Source organism: Gopherus flavomarginatus, chromosome 2 (genome assembly GCF_025201925.1).
Source record: "Gopherus flavomarginatus isolate rGopFla2 chromosome 2, rGopFla2.mat.asm, whole genome shotgun sequence".
NCBI classification, from domain to species: Eukaryota; Metazoa; Chordata; order Testudines; family Testudinidae; genus Gopherus; species Gopherus flavomarginatus.
Window position 1 is genome coordinate 272,433,388 of NC_066618.1, and position 13,729 is coordinate 272,447,116.

General features: G+C 37.6%; 1 protein-coding gene across 4 annotated transcripts in view; it reads right to left on the minus strand.

The window, feature by feature from the left end:
• The window catches only part of CSMD3 (CUB and Sushi multiple domains 3), a 1,198,342-nt gene that overhangs the window by 731,584 nt on the left and 453,029 nt on the right, over positions 1–13,729 (minus strand). For 2 of the 4 annotated variants that reach the window (XM_050940461.1, XM_050940463.1), the window contains one exon: positions 4,517–4,594. The exons of the other annotated variants lie outside the window; for them this stretch is intronic. In XM_050940461.1, coding sequence (XP_050796418.1) covers positions 4,517–4,594 — 78 coding nt within the window. The remainder of the gene's footprint in view (positions 1–4,516; positions 4,595–13,729) is intronic. 4 annotated transcript variants of the gene reach the window in all.

Here is a 13,729-nt window from a genome sequence, read left to right on the forward strand (position 1 = left end):
GCTTAAGATGAAACTATTTTTAATGTTTTCAAAACTAAGTGATGTGAAGCTAATGCATTTACGTTAAGAGGAAAAGATATTTAACCTGCCTTTATTTCTGACGAGTTAAGTCAATGGGCTTTGGCATAGCAGGGTGACAGCTTTCAACATAACAAAATAAAACTCCTTTGGGAGAAAGGGCTTGTATATAATTAGCTAATCAGAAATGATTTATTCACACAATTTTTAGAAATTGATTTTATGACAGAGAGAGAGAGAAAGAAAACACTTGTTTCTAATTAATTACATGTCTAAACTGTCAGAGTCTACCTCTGCAGGAATAACAGTTTGACACAGGCTGACACTAAGGCACCCTGAAATGGGGTACTCCCCACCTATTTTTTTTCCAAGGCACCATGTGAGGAATTCCCATAGGAGTGTTTGAAGGACTCTCCCTTGCCTTGAACATGGGGTACTTATACTCACAAAAGGTGGAAAAATTAACTCAGTAGTGATGAGTGAGGTCAGGACCATACAATGAAGGTGAAAGGATGGGGAGCAAGTGATCATTATTTACTTTTTCTTCAGTAGTTGGGACCCTTTTCAACCAATGGACCCTCACTTTAGCCTTTGCTGGCTGTGGCCATACTATTCAGTCTCTCTGTCCTGAAAGAGCTACAGCATGGATGGTCTGATATTGGCAGCAAGCAAGGGTAAGTGCCTATTCATCCACATTGGAATACACAGGGCTAGCTGGATTTCCACGTTTGTGACTGGAAAGGAGTTTTCCATTAGCAGCACATTAGCTGAAGAGTCAGAAGTTTTTTTTCCACTTTACTCTGAGAAACTTAATGAGGCTCGTGGGTAGCTTGGAAGTGTGTCACCCAGAGAAAGCAAATTTCTTGCTACCATTGAAAGATCCATGTGTTTGGCAGTTATGGTTCTGCCATCGATTAGAGTCCATATGGACAGTCCAGGAAGAACTTGTTATTTAGAACTTTAGATGGGAATCCATGTTGGAGTACTTTGTGTGTCTTGTATGGTCCCAAAGTCCAAGGCACAGCCTGGGAATTAAAGAGGCAGTTAGTGGTTAGTCCACATAGAATGGAACATTACCACTGTGCACAGGAAGAGGAATTCTTAGGTGACACTGACTCTCTACTTAGGAGGAATTCTAAAATGAGATTATGTTTATTGGTGGGGTAGGAGTGGCCTTCAGTTAAGATTTTGTGTGGTTAAAAGTTTATTAAAATTGTGGCCAGAAGCTTTTATTGGCGCTGGCCCCAGGCAATAGTACTCAGGAAATAACTGACATGACATCCCAGAATGTGATTGGATTATACAATATTTAGAGGACATTTAACATTATTGAACTATATGCATATGTAGATATAAGAATTTTTTACTATGATTAAATGAACAGGACAAAAATCCAGCTTTAAACAGGACTTCCTATTTTATTGTATTTCATCTTTCAGTATTTGAAATAGAATATTTTATTCTTGTACTCTACGAAATTCTCAAAAAATGATAATACTGTGGAAATGTGTGAAAAGAGCAGTTTCTGCACTGATTTAACAGCATGAAAACAATTGGATTCTACACATTTCAGCTAAAATAACAAGACTGAGAAAGTGTATGCTGCTTTATGCCTAAACTGTTTCATTCTTAATGAAATACAATGAAATATAACTTAACATGATACGTGGGTATATTTTATATTCACAATTTTCTGAAAGACTGTACTGAAGGAAAAATTATCAATCCAACAATTAAAAACACACACACACACACACACACACACACACACACACTACATTTAGAACTTCAGAACAACAACAAAAAAATATAAGTAGAATTCATTAAACTGACAACTCTAATTTTGGCCACAATACAGCAAAGTGTTTTAAGCACATGCTTCAATCCCATCCCTATTCATGTTCATCCCTAAACATGCTTGGTCAAACATGGATGGTCCACTGAGCCTGGAGCCTTTGTACTGTTGATGTAGAATGTGACCACACATAAAACTTGACTTTTTTTTTAAAATAAAATTATAACTCCTTTACAGTTTCCCACTTTTCCCATTATCCCATGCAGTCCTGTGACAACTGTTAATGGGTATTTTATTGTAAACAATGGCGTATCATGAGTGAGGCATTCTTTCATGGCCTGAGCATGGGACTGGGAGCTAGATATTGCTGAGCAGTAATTCAGACTCTCACACCAATCCCCTTATGACTTTGGGCTTAGTCTGACCATTTGTAGAGTGAGGATGATGCTTACATACATCACAAGAATATATACAATTAATAATGGCCTTGCTCATGCAAACACTCATGCACATGCTTAATGTCTGACATGAGGAATTCTAATGATCTCAGGTGCCTTAAGCTAAGCATTGAATGAGTGTTTTGCAGGTTCAGGAGTTGAAATTGCAAAATTCTTTGTAGGTGAAAAACACCATATACATGTTTTCTAGTTTGTTGTGTTTATGGTGTGTATTGAAGTAAGACAGAGAGAACAAACATGAAAACTGTCTCAGGACAGTAGTTTCCTGAGGCTTAGATAATCCAAGACAGTAATTTAAGGTAGCCATTTATTGATACTATTATAAATAACAGATATATACATAATTTTCTCCGTTGAACCATTAGACAGTAGAGGGGCAGTCATTCATTTTAAAAGACTGTGTTCTTTCATTGTTCTGCATACAGTGCTCCCACTGGGGTCCCATTGAGAATTCTCTCCAACAATCATTGGCACAATGTATTTTTATTGAAATATTGTCTTTTTATACATTTACAAAACAGCCTAAATGAACACAGAATTAAACAGAATGATAAAATTGAACATCTCTTCTAAAAACTTTGAATCTGTCTGACCAAGTTTTAAATCAACCAAAATGTTTATCAATTCTTTGTAGGGGCTAGCTGCTCATTTGTGTTGTCCATCTCTGACTCCCTGCAAACCACAATACTGATACTTCAATTTTTATATGGAATATCCACAAAATATCAGCTATGTAAAACTTGACTGATATAATGATTAGGCACTAAACACACTATTATAGCTTGAAGTTGCTAGCCACTAATGCATTAAAAGCTATATCTAGATATCTTAAAGTTGGTCATGAAATAAATGTGATCAATATATGGCAAAGCTAATAAATTAGTGCAAATGGAATCAATATGGAAAATTTGTATTTGGTCTAATAAGAAAAAGATTGTGATGATATAAATCTGTTATGTCAACCATTCTATTATCAATCTCTATTGTTTACATATATTTACATTTTACAGTTTTATGTATTTTCAAATAGGCTTGTCTCTATTTTACTGTATTTCATGTCTTACAACCATCCTACTTTCCCGTGAGCCAACGGTGTGAAAATAACATGGATTTTTTTTTAAAGCATCTTAACACATTTTTGAGATACAAAAGAAAAAGTTTCCAGAGTTGTTTAGGTGATACTCTTTACAGATAAATTAAATCTGGCAATATTGTAAACTGCTGTGATAAACTGCACTGAAGTGTGGCTTATTTTATTACTTTTACTTCCTAAAAGCTATAGGGACTTGCCACTTTAGGAAACCTTTATCTAAAAATGCATGACTCGCATGCTGACAATTTAAAACCTACAAGCTGAAATTCCATTGAAATGCATTTTCTTTGGGAAAGTCATTGTCATGATAAATCCTGGAAACTGACCTCAAGACTGATATCTCAGGCAAATATTATCAGCGCAAATATATCCTGCCTAGGGAGCATGCAAAAGCACGCAAATTCAATAAGTCTTTTTCCCCTACCATGAATAATAACGAAATGTGGACACATGGTATGCATTTAGCCCATATTTATTTAACTAATTATTTAAATATTTTAAATGTGGTTCTACTCTGTAAAAATGGCATCTTCTTTCTCAACAGATCTTCTCCTTGATATATTCGGAGGCATATCTGCTTACTTTAGTTACTGAAATAAGTTCTTACAATGTTCAGTCTTGTTAGCCATGCAGATTAAACACAACAAACATGAAGTGCGCTGGATTTTACTCCTCTTGTGCATTATCAAGGGCTTGACACTGCAAGGTGCTGAGCACAGTTGACCTGTTTGCTAGAACGGTTTCCAAGTTCTAATCTGAGCTGAGCCATCTGAAGGCAAAGAGACTGTTGGAATGACACTGAGAATATCATTTGAAGAAAATATGTCGTTGCACAGTTGTAACTGAGGGTGTACTCCAGGTTGAGTTTTGCAAGACTGGTAGTTAAGGGAAAGAGGGGATATTTTTATTTGCATACTCATCAGATTTGATCTGAAATCACTGAGACACAATAAACAGGCACCCATGATTTATAGAGCTTCCTTTCAGAGTAAAACCACACTTTAAAATTGACCATGCAGATTGTAGAAAGATATTTAAGGCAGTTATATTATTGGAAATATATAAACATTTTTGAAAACACACACAAACAACACAGACAGCACAAACTTCACTCTTGCACTAGAAAAAAGTAACAAAAAGGAGTACACTCACAGATAGAAAACTTGTTGCTGTTGTCTTTCCCTGGAAACAATTTAAATCCTCTAGATTTAAAATCTATGGCCTTTTTCACTAGTTAAGAAAACAAACAAAAACATGTATCAGGTAATACAGTCTAAAAGATTTCATTTCAATTGATTATTCAATTTGTTATCATGGAAGTATACAAGTTAGAGTAACTGCTTTCTAATAAGCCAGCATTATTTACCCATAATGGAAAAAACAAAATAAAACAAAAAAAGCCTTTTACACAAAAGAAAAGTACTCAGATCAGATTGTGTATAAGGTATAGGAAATGAATAATATTTACATATGTTACTTTTTCCCCTCCAGTTTATGCACAGTGCCTCTAATGCAAAACCAAAATATAATAGTTTCCATGCATCATAAGTGGTTTTGTAAAACTTTGCCACACAATTATGGAACCTGGTAAATTAATGACTGAATGAGTGCTTTGAAACAGGTATTTTCCTTACAGTTGGTACTAATATTTTTTTTTCCCCTCTGAAATTTTCAATAACTCTGCAATGGTAACTACTAATAAATTGTATAAATGCACTGTGCTATTCTGGAGATGTCCTATAAGGTGTAAATGTTTCACAAGGAGGGTAGTTAACCACTGGAATAATTTACCAAGGGTCGTCATGGATTCTCCATTACTGGGAACTTTTAAATCAAGACTGGATGTTTTTCTAAATGATATTGACTAGGGATTATTTTGGGGAAGTTCTGGCCTCTGTTGTACAGTAGTATAGATGATTACAGAAGCACCTTCTGGCCTTGGAATCTATAAATTATCTGAAATTTCTGCACTAACAGTCTATTTGAGAATCTTTTTTTAAAATATGTGTTAATCACATTATACCTAAAAGCATATTCACATCCAAATCATAGCCCCAGTTGTGAAGTCAATAGGTATCCCATAGACCAGGGATCTGCAACCTTTGGCATGCGGCCTGTCAGGGAAATCCGCTGGCAGGTCGAGGTGGTTTGTTTACCTGCAGCATCCACAGGCTTGGCCGATCGCAGCTCCCACTGGTCGCGGTTCGCCATTCCAGGCCAATGGGGGCTGCAGGAACCAGCGGCGGCTAGCACATCCCTCAGCCCACGCCGCTTCCTGCAGCCTCCATTGGCCTGGAAGGGCGAACCGTGGCCAGTGGGAGCTGTGGTTGGCTGAACCTGCAGACACTGCAGGTAAACAAACCATCCCATCAGTAGGTTTCCCTGACGGGCCGTGTGCCAAAGGTTGCTGATCCCTGCCATAGACACAGAAAACTAATGGCAGGATGGAGTCCATATTACTACTCTCTCAACACATACTGTACAACAGAACACAACCAAAACAATATGCATCACAATGTTGGTTGTTCTCATGTTAAACTTACTAAAGTGACAACTAAAAAATTCGCAATCTTATAATTCAAAAAACATGCCAAAATAGATCTTTAAACCTTGAATATTTTCGCAGGAATCCTTCTGCAACTCTAAAACACATACAGATATTTGGAAAGATTTATTTGTGGATGTCCAAATAGCCTACATGTTGTTTAAAATAATAATAATAATAAAAAAGCAGCTCCACAACAGTTCCAACTACCTACTTGAAATTTCTGCCTCATTTGTGACCCTGACCGTAACATGGAAGGTCCAGCTTTATCTATGAAATACAAGTTCATTTTCTATGATAACACATGCTTAGGTCTTTCCTAAGTAGAAAATCTAAATTCTGTTTTGATAGTTTTATGATGTACATACTAATCCAGTTGGGACTATAACACCAACAATGACATTGGTTTTAAAAATGGAAGCATACTACTTAGCTACACTGTTTTTTACTGAGTGCTTTGCACTTAAAACTTAAAATATGCTCCTCTATTCTAATTTTGGTTCTGCAATTGCCCCCTCTCTCTCAGAAACATTGATTTTTGAGGTCTATTATGGCCGATGATTGACCTTCCTTTCTTTCTGAATTAGCTCTGGAAAAGCCCTTAGTTCTTCGGGCTGCATGGCTTTTTTGCTATACCCAATCAGTTCTGAGGGAGCATGGTTGTCTCCAGGCACATTTGAAGCAGATGATGTCAAATGAAAGAAGGAAAGAAAAACAAAATAGAAAAGTCAAAAGGAGGAAAGGAAAAAAAGAGGAGAGAATGAAAGCACAGTAGAGAATGATAGGTTTCAGAGCAGCAGCCGTGTTAGTCTGTATCTGCAAAAAGAACAGGAGTACTTGTGGCACCTTAGAGACTAACAAAAGGAGAGAATGGTTTCCTTTGAAATAGTCAGATGAATATGTGTGATATTTTCTCCAAGTAAACAGTGCAGCCTGCTGCAAAAATGTGCTAACTAAACTAAACTAAACCAAGCCGAAAAGAAGGTTTATCTGGAGATTGAGTGCATTGTATCCAGGATATTTTCAACAGTGGATGCATCATAATTACAGTCCAAATGGCAGCAGGAGTTGTATGTTGTCTGCAGGGAACTATTGAAGATGAAGTCTGAACAAGGCAAAGATTAAAAATATATATCAGGGAAAGCTGAGCAAAGCAGATGAACAATGAGAGATATACGACAAAGGAACTTTTAAGCAACCATTTCACTTATTTTACAAGAAGAAATAGTATCCAAAGGGATTCATAAATGTGACATGAACAAAAAAAAGTAACTGAATTACTTAAAAATAATCATACATGAAAAGTGCAAGAATTTCAGAAGGAAAAGTATCCAAGGAACTTAAAAAAGTTGAAATGACAGTTTGGGAAGCCATCAAATACCTACAGACATTTATCACTCTATATTGGGGTAAGAAACTGTGCTTCTCTCTGTGTTTGGAAAGTGTCTAGAACACAAAGAGCTAAGCTGTAAAATTCGGTTTGACATGTTGATCTCATATACTGATTGTATTCCCCAGAAAGAGCAATAAAACAATGCACATGGAGTAAAATGGTTGCTGAGATGGTACTGTCGCTCCGCAATACCATGATTTTTCTCAAAAATCTCTCAGATGGACAAACTCTTAGAATCACATGGTGAAAAATTCATTGCAGCCTCCAAAACAAATGTCTATCCAAAGGGCTCTCTGCAAAGAATTCCAGGAAGAATGAGGATATGAACTTTATCGAGGGCCGGCTCCAGGATTTTTGCCGCCCGAAGCAGAAAAAACAAAACCACACCACGATCAGCTCTACCGCCACCGCTTCAGTCTTCTGCAGCAATTCGGCAGCCGGTCCTTCTCTCCAAGAGGGAGTGAGGGACCTGCCACTGAATTGCTGCTGAAGAGCCGGACATGCTGCCCCTCTTCATTGGCCGCCCCAAGCACCTGCTTGCTGGGCTGGTGCCTGGAGCTGGCCTTGACTTTATCCCAAACCAGTACAGGACTTCCAACTGGAATAGCAGTGTGGCCCCTCTACATCTAGTTCATGGGATTTCCAAGTCATAGTAATTGCATAAACATGGATCTAGAGACCTAACCATCACCTCTTTCTGGCCTTTTCCCAGAACTGCCCTCTTCGGAGCTGGCATGAAGCCCCCACATAAATACATAAGAGCATGGATATCTTCCTGTATGGCCATTCTCACCATACATCCAGAAACAGTACAATGGGAGTATTCAACAACAATATAGGGCCTCACTTACTGCAATGAATTTCAATCTCAGGTTTTGGAGAAAATATACCCTTCTTTATTTCCTTGCAAATTATCAAACACAAGTGAGAAAGTAGCATTGCAAATGTTTGGGTCTTCTTTTCCCTTTCTTTAGCACCAGGACATAGTATCTGCTCTTTATGCAATAACTACATGGTTTGTCTCTGAGATTACATTTGAACAAAGGAAGGAGTGTTTTGGGGAGGAAAATGGGGTAGAGTTTAATTCAAAATTTCAAATGATTATTAGAGTTTCTTGCCTGCACTTTGTTCATTTTGACTTTGAAAGGGACTTTCTTTATTTTTACTTACAATAAGATTATTTTCCTGTGTGTCCCTAACAAGGGCAATCAAACTGTCAACCAGAAATTATAAAACGTATTGAGCTTGAACATACATTAAACTATATTCTAAAGCTGGTTTACAGACCACACATACAAATATATACTAAATATACCCCAAATCATTTTGCAAACTGTCTAAAAACTATAGTGGATGCAGGGAGCTGATTACAAACCAGCGAGTGCACGAAAACATCATCGGCCACCAATCCTGTGAGATGTTGAGCACCTCACCTTGGCAGAGGCACGCATTATCTCACAGGATCAGATCTTTATACATTATTGACTCAATTCTTGGTTGTCCAGTGTCTCATTATGCTAGTGGAAATGGGCCCTGGGGAATATCCTCAGTTGGTATATACCAGTGAAATACATCTTGACTTCCCCTCCACTCCAACAGGGCATGCAGGTGTGGGGAAAACAGAGCATCACCAAAACACACTGCACTCCAGCAAGTCTCAGAATTTAGCCATTATCTTGTTATATTGTGAGGAAGTGTTGAAATAATCTATAGCCTTTTCTATGGCACACATAATCTATCAGAAATCCTGACAAACATAATTGTATTTATCCTCACGATCGCATTTGGTCATGCCCAAGTTGTCTGAGTACCCAATGGCTTGAGCTGCTCATAGTCTGGGGGATGAGTGCCCAAACAACATTTTCCAATGTTCCCAGGAAGTGAGGTAATTTTTTGAAGAGTCTGGGAGCTGAGATTGCTCACTGCAAAGAAGAAGGAGAAAGGCATATGATCTCAAGAACAACGGGTTGGGTTGGGTATAGTAGAAGGAGCTTGCCCACATAACATCCATTTACATTCATGAGAAATGCATACTGAGATCATGGACCTATTATTGTATTCCCTTCCTGTCAAATATAATATTCAAGCAATTCATCTCACGCAGAAATGGCAATATGGTCAAAGAGTTTGCATAAATATTTCAGTCAACAAATCACCCCCAAACTGCTCTTATGGACCTTGTTCCAGTCCAAAGTATTTTAGCCCAAGTTATAAACCCATAAGCTTTCTCATGTGAAGGTCAACAAGTGCTTAAATACAGTAGCATCAGGCTACCCAATTATCCTTCCTGCCTCAAATCCTATTATTAGATTATTGTTTCTCAGAAATTAAAATGCACATTTTCTTAATTAAAGGGTTCATACAGAGCTTAATATACTATAAAACATGAACTTCATATATCGTTTATTTTGTACACTCCTCAAGCTGATTATCACAAATTAACTTTCATGTTACTAAGCCAAAGCACCTAAAGGTGAAATCTCCCCACTTCCTGAACTGATTAATTTGTCTGGATGGAGGAATGGGAGAAGAGTCCACTTGACTGTATGTGGACATGCTGTGCAAATGCTATTGCAGCCTAAGTGCAGAAATAGGCTTTACAGTCCTAGTGTCTTCCTCTGGCTTCATAGCAAGGTTCCATCTTATCAGAATAAAACCAACAGAGTTCTATGGAAATTCAGTAGGGGTCTATAAATTAAGAACTATAGAACTGAAAAGAGTATAAGATATTTTCCATATGTTTTTAAACATAACATTCTTCAGCAGGGATATAATTCCCTATTAAAATCTGCAGGGTGGTTTAAAAAAAAACAAACAAACTAGAGAGAGAGTATTATTTGCTATTACCAGTAAATTCTGTAGGGCTTCTCCATACACAAAGTACATTACAAAGGGGGGGTGTGCCTCATGAAATCCTGGAGCAGAGCCATACCAGTTTACATTCTAGAGGGCCCGATGCACCAACACATGAAGAGGAAAGATTTGCCTCTTTGTGCACAACATGGGTTTTATCATAGTTATTTCAACTGACTGGATGGAAAATATATTTCTGTAATGTGTGACTACTAGGAAAATATTTAATGCAATATTTACTATTTTTAGAGTTTCAGAAGAAATGTTACCCTATTTTTGCTAAATTAAATAGTCATTTATCCAGCTAATCTGTATGTAGATTAATATCTTTGTCAACTGTTATGAAACATGGGCATGATATAGTAATTAGATTTTTATGAAGACCATATTCAACATTCATTTCTTACATTGGGTTTGTTGCTTGCATGGTCTTGGAAGGAAGGAGAATTTTGGAAAAAAATCTTAAAAAAACATAAAGTGATAGCTTTGTCTGGCAATAGCATCAGCTTTATACACTCTTTTTTACTGTAGCATCGTCAGCTACAACCAGCAATTGAAGGGTTACTGTTCTCATTTTTTTCCATCAGTACAACATGACATACATTAAAACCATAATAAAGATGAGAATGATCCCCACAATTTGAATCCAGGTCCAAAATTGCCCAAAAGCATTAAGATTCAGCATTTGATTTGGCACACTTCTAAATAAAATGAAAAAATATTTAGTGTATTGCAAACCTTGTATGGACAATATCAAAATAATCTTTAAAAACATCCATGTGAAGAATGTACAGTTATCTCCTCTCATGACCCTAAGTTTTCTATACCTCAGGCTCCATTAAGCATCATACTTGGAGATTTTATATTGTTTCACACCTTGGTCTGTTCCTTTATTCCAAAGACTCTGTCCTCAGGAGCAAGGTGCTCACTGATAAATTCAGTAGGTTCTCTTTGAAGGCCACTGCTGCAAAACTCAGTCATCACTGGGTTAACAAATTCTGATTTTATTATTAGAGGTAAATAAATACTTGAATGAACATATCTACAAATCATCTGGAAGTGCCCTCTTTACCCACTAAAACAAAGGAAAATCTGAGAAGATATTCCAGTTAAACTTCATTCTCAGAAGCTTCTGGGTCCCATGTCCTCTGAACTTGGTCTCAATGCCACCTACCCCATAGTTCGCACTCCTACAGACTAGTCCAGAGCATCCACTCCTTACACCTTCATTGACATCCCAGAAACTCTTTTTTTACCCAGTAATCCTCAACTCTCCCTTCTAATGGTCTTCACTCTATTGCTGGAATGGTGGCTCCTAGCAATCATATGGGCCTTTACGATGTCCTTGGATATTAATCACATTCTCAGGTCCAACCACTGGTTTTGCTCCCCATAGCCCCACCCATCAAATAACATTAGTTCAACACTTTACATGACATACTCCACATAGCTATTTACAGATAAGGGATGAGATGAAAAGTGACATGTCCAAGGTCACAGAAGGAGTGAGTGTCAAAGCCAGTATTTTAAGCTAGGTGTTCCTGTCTCCCAGTCAAGACTATGACTTATATAGTATTTGTATAAACAAATACCAAATACAGACAGCTGTGATCTCAATACAATGAGTTTTGTAGGTATTCAGGTCTAACGGCCCTATTAACTACTAAATAGTAGTGTCTCTACTAAGTACAAGATATGAACAGAGTGTTAACTACTTATGCTAAACATCCTGTTCAAACCTTGTATTTAGTAGTGACACTTCAAATTAGTTTTCCAGACCTGAAGAAAATATTTTTTATAAAATCATAGGAAAAATACAGAATTATGTATTCCTTATTTTAAAATTGTCCTTTAAGACAATCTACTATAAAAGGAAAACTGGAATCTGTCAAGTTCACAGCAACCTTGACTATTGCAGGTATGAGCAAGTAATCTAATGGAGTCCTCATATTCCATTTACTGTAAATGTAGCTTACCACAGCTTTAAAAAAAATGAAAATACATAAATGTTGACTTAATTGAGAAGGTGAAGTCAATAGAAGTTATAATTTCTAAACAAGAAGAGAGTTTGTTCCTACAATACTGTAGTAGTAGGAATATTCAAAGAAAGGCAGAGAGACTATAAAGTTGTCTAAAAATTCATGATAAGTGTTTGGACATGGTTCTCAGTTGCCCTGCACCCTGTATATTTACACCAGTGCAAAGTGAGTGCAGAATGTTACCAGATTAGGATAATGCCCCTTTACACTTGTTTTCCCCTGGTGTAATTAACTACACAAGATGCAAGGCAATGGAGATACAGGCTACTTGTTTCCCTGAGGACAGATACAGGCGGAACTCAAAACACTTTTACTTTCATTCTCTGTTCCCCTCAAGCCTCTCTCAAGTCATACTCATCTGCAACCCAGACAGTGGAGAAGGAGGAATGCATCACAAGATTAAATTTAAAATACAAATCCTTAAATGATGTTGTCACTGAACCTGAATTCCCCACTCTGAACCTTAGCGTCCAAAAGATGGGGTACCAGCATGAATTCCTCTAAACTCAATTACCAGCTTAGGACCTGTAGCGCTGCCACCAACCAGGAATTCCAGTGCCTGGTACACTCTGGTCCCCCCAAAACCTTGCTCGTGGAACCCCAAGACCCAGACCTTCTGGATCTTAACAGAAGGAAAGAAAACCCTTTCCCCTACCATTACCTCTCCCAGGCTTCCCCTCCCTGGGTTACCCTGGAAGATCACTGTGATTCAAAACTCCTTGAATCTTTAAACAGAGAGGACAATTCACCTTCCTCCCTCCTTCTCTTACCCCCTCCTAGACTCTTCCTGAGAGAGAAAGTAATCCTGACACAGAGAGAAATTAGCCTCTCTCTCCCCCTTCCCTCCTTTCTCCCCACCAATTCCCTGGTGAATCTAGACCCAGTCCTCTGGGGTCTCACCAGAATAAAAAAAAACAATCAGGTTCTTAAACACTTTTAATTAAAGAAAGAAAAAACAATAGAAGTTATCTTTGTAAATTTAAAATGTAATAGGTACAGGGTCTTTCAGTTATAGACACTGAGAATACTCTCCCAGCCTAAGTATACAAGTACAAATTAAAATCTTTTCAGCAAAATACCAATTTGAACTCCTTCCAGCCAAATACACATTTGAACTCCTCCCAGCCAAATACACATTTGCAAATAAAGAAAACAACCATAAGCCTAACTCGCTTTATCTACCTAGTACTCACTAATCTGAACTTATAAGAGCCTGTATTGGAGAGATTGGAGAGAAACCTGGTTGCATGTCTGATCCCTCTGAGCCCCCAGAGTGAACAACAACCAAATCTAACAGCACACCACAAAAACTTCCCTCCCTCAAGATTTGAAAGTATCCTGTCCTCTGATTGGTCCTCTGGCCAGGTGACAGCCAGGCTTACTGAACTTGTTAACCCTTTACAGTCAAAGAGATATAAAGTACTTCTGTGCTATTAACTTTTCTTATCTATTTATGACAGATATATTGTAAATACACAATACTAAACTCCTGAGAAGGGTGGGGTACATTGTTTACTTTACTAATTTCTAAGTGA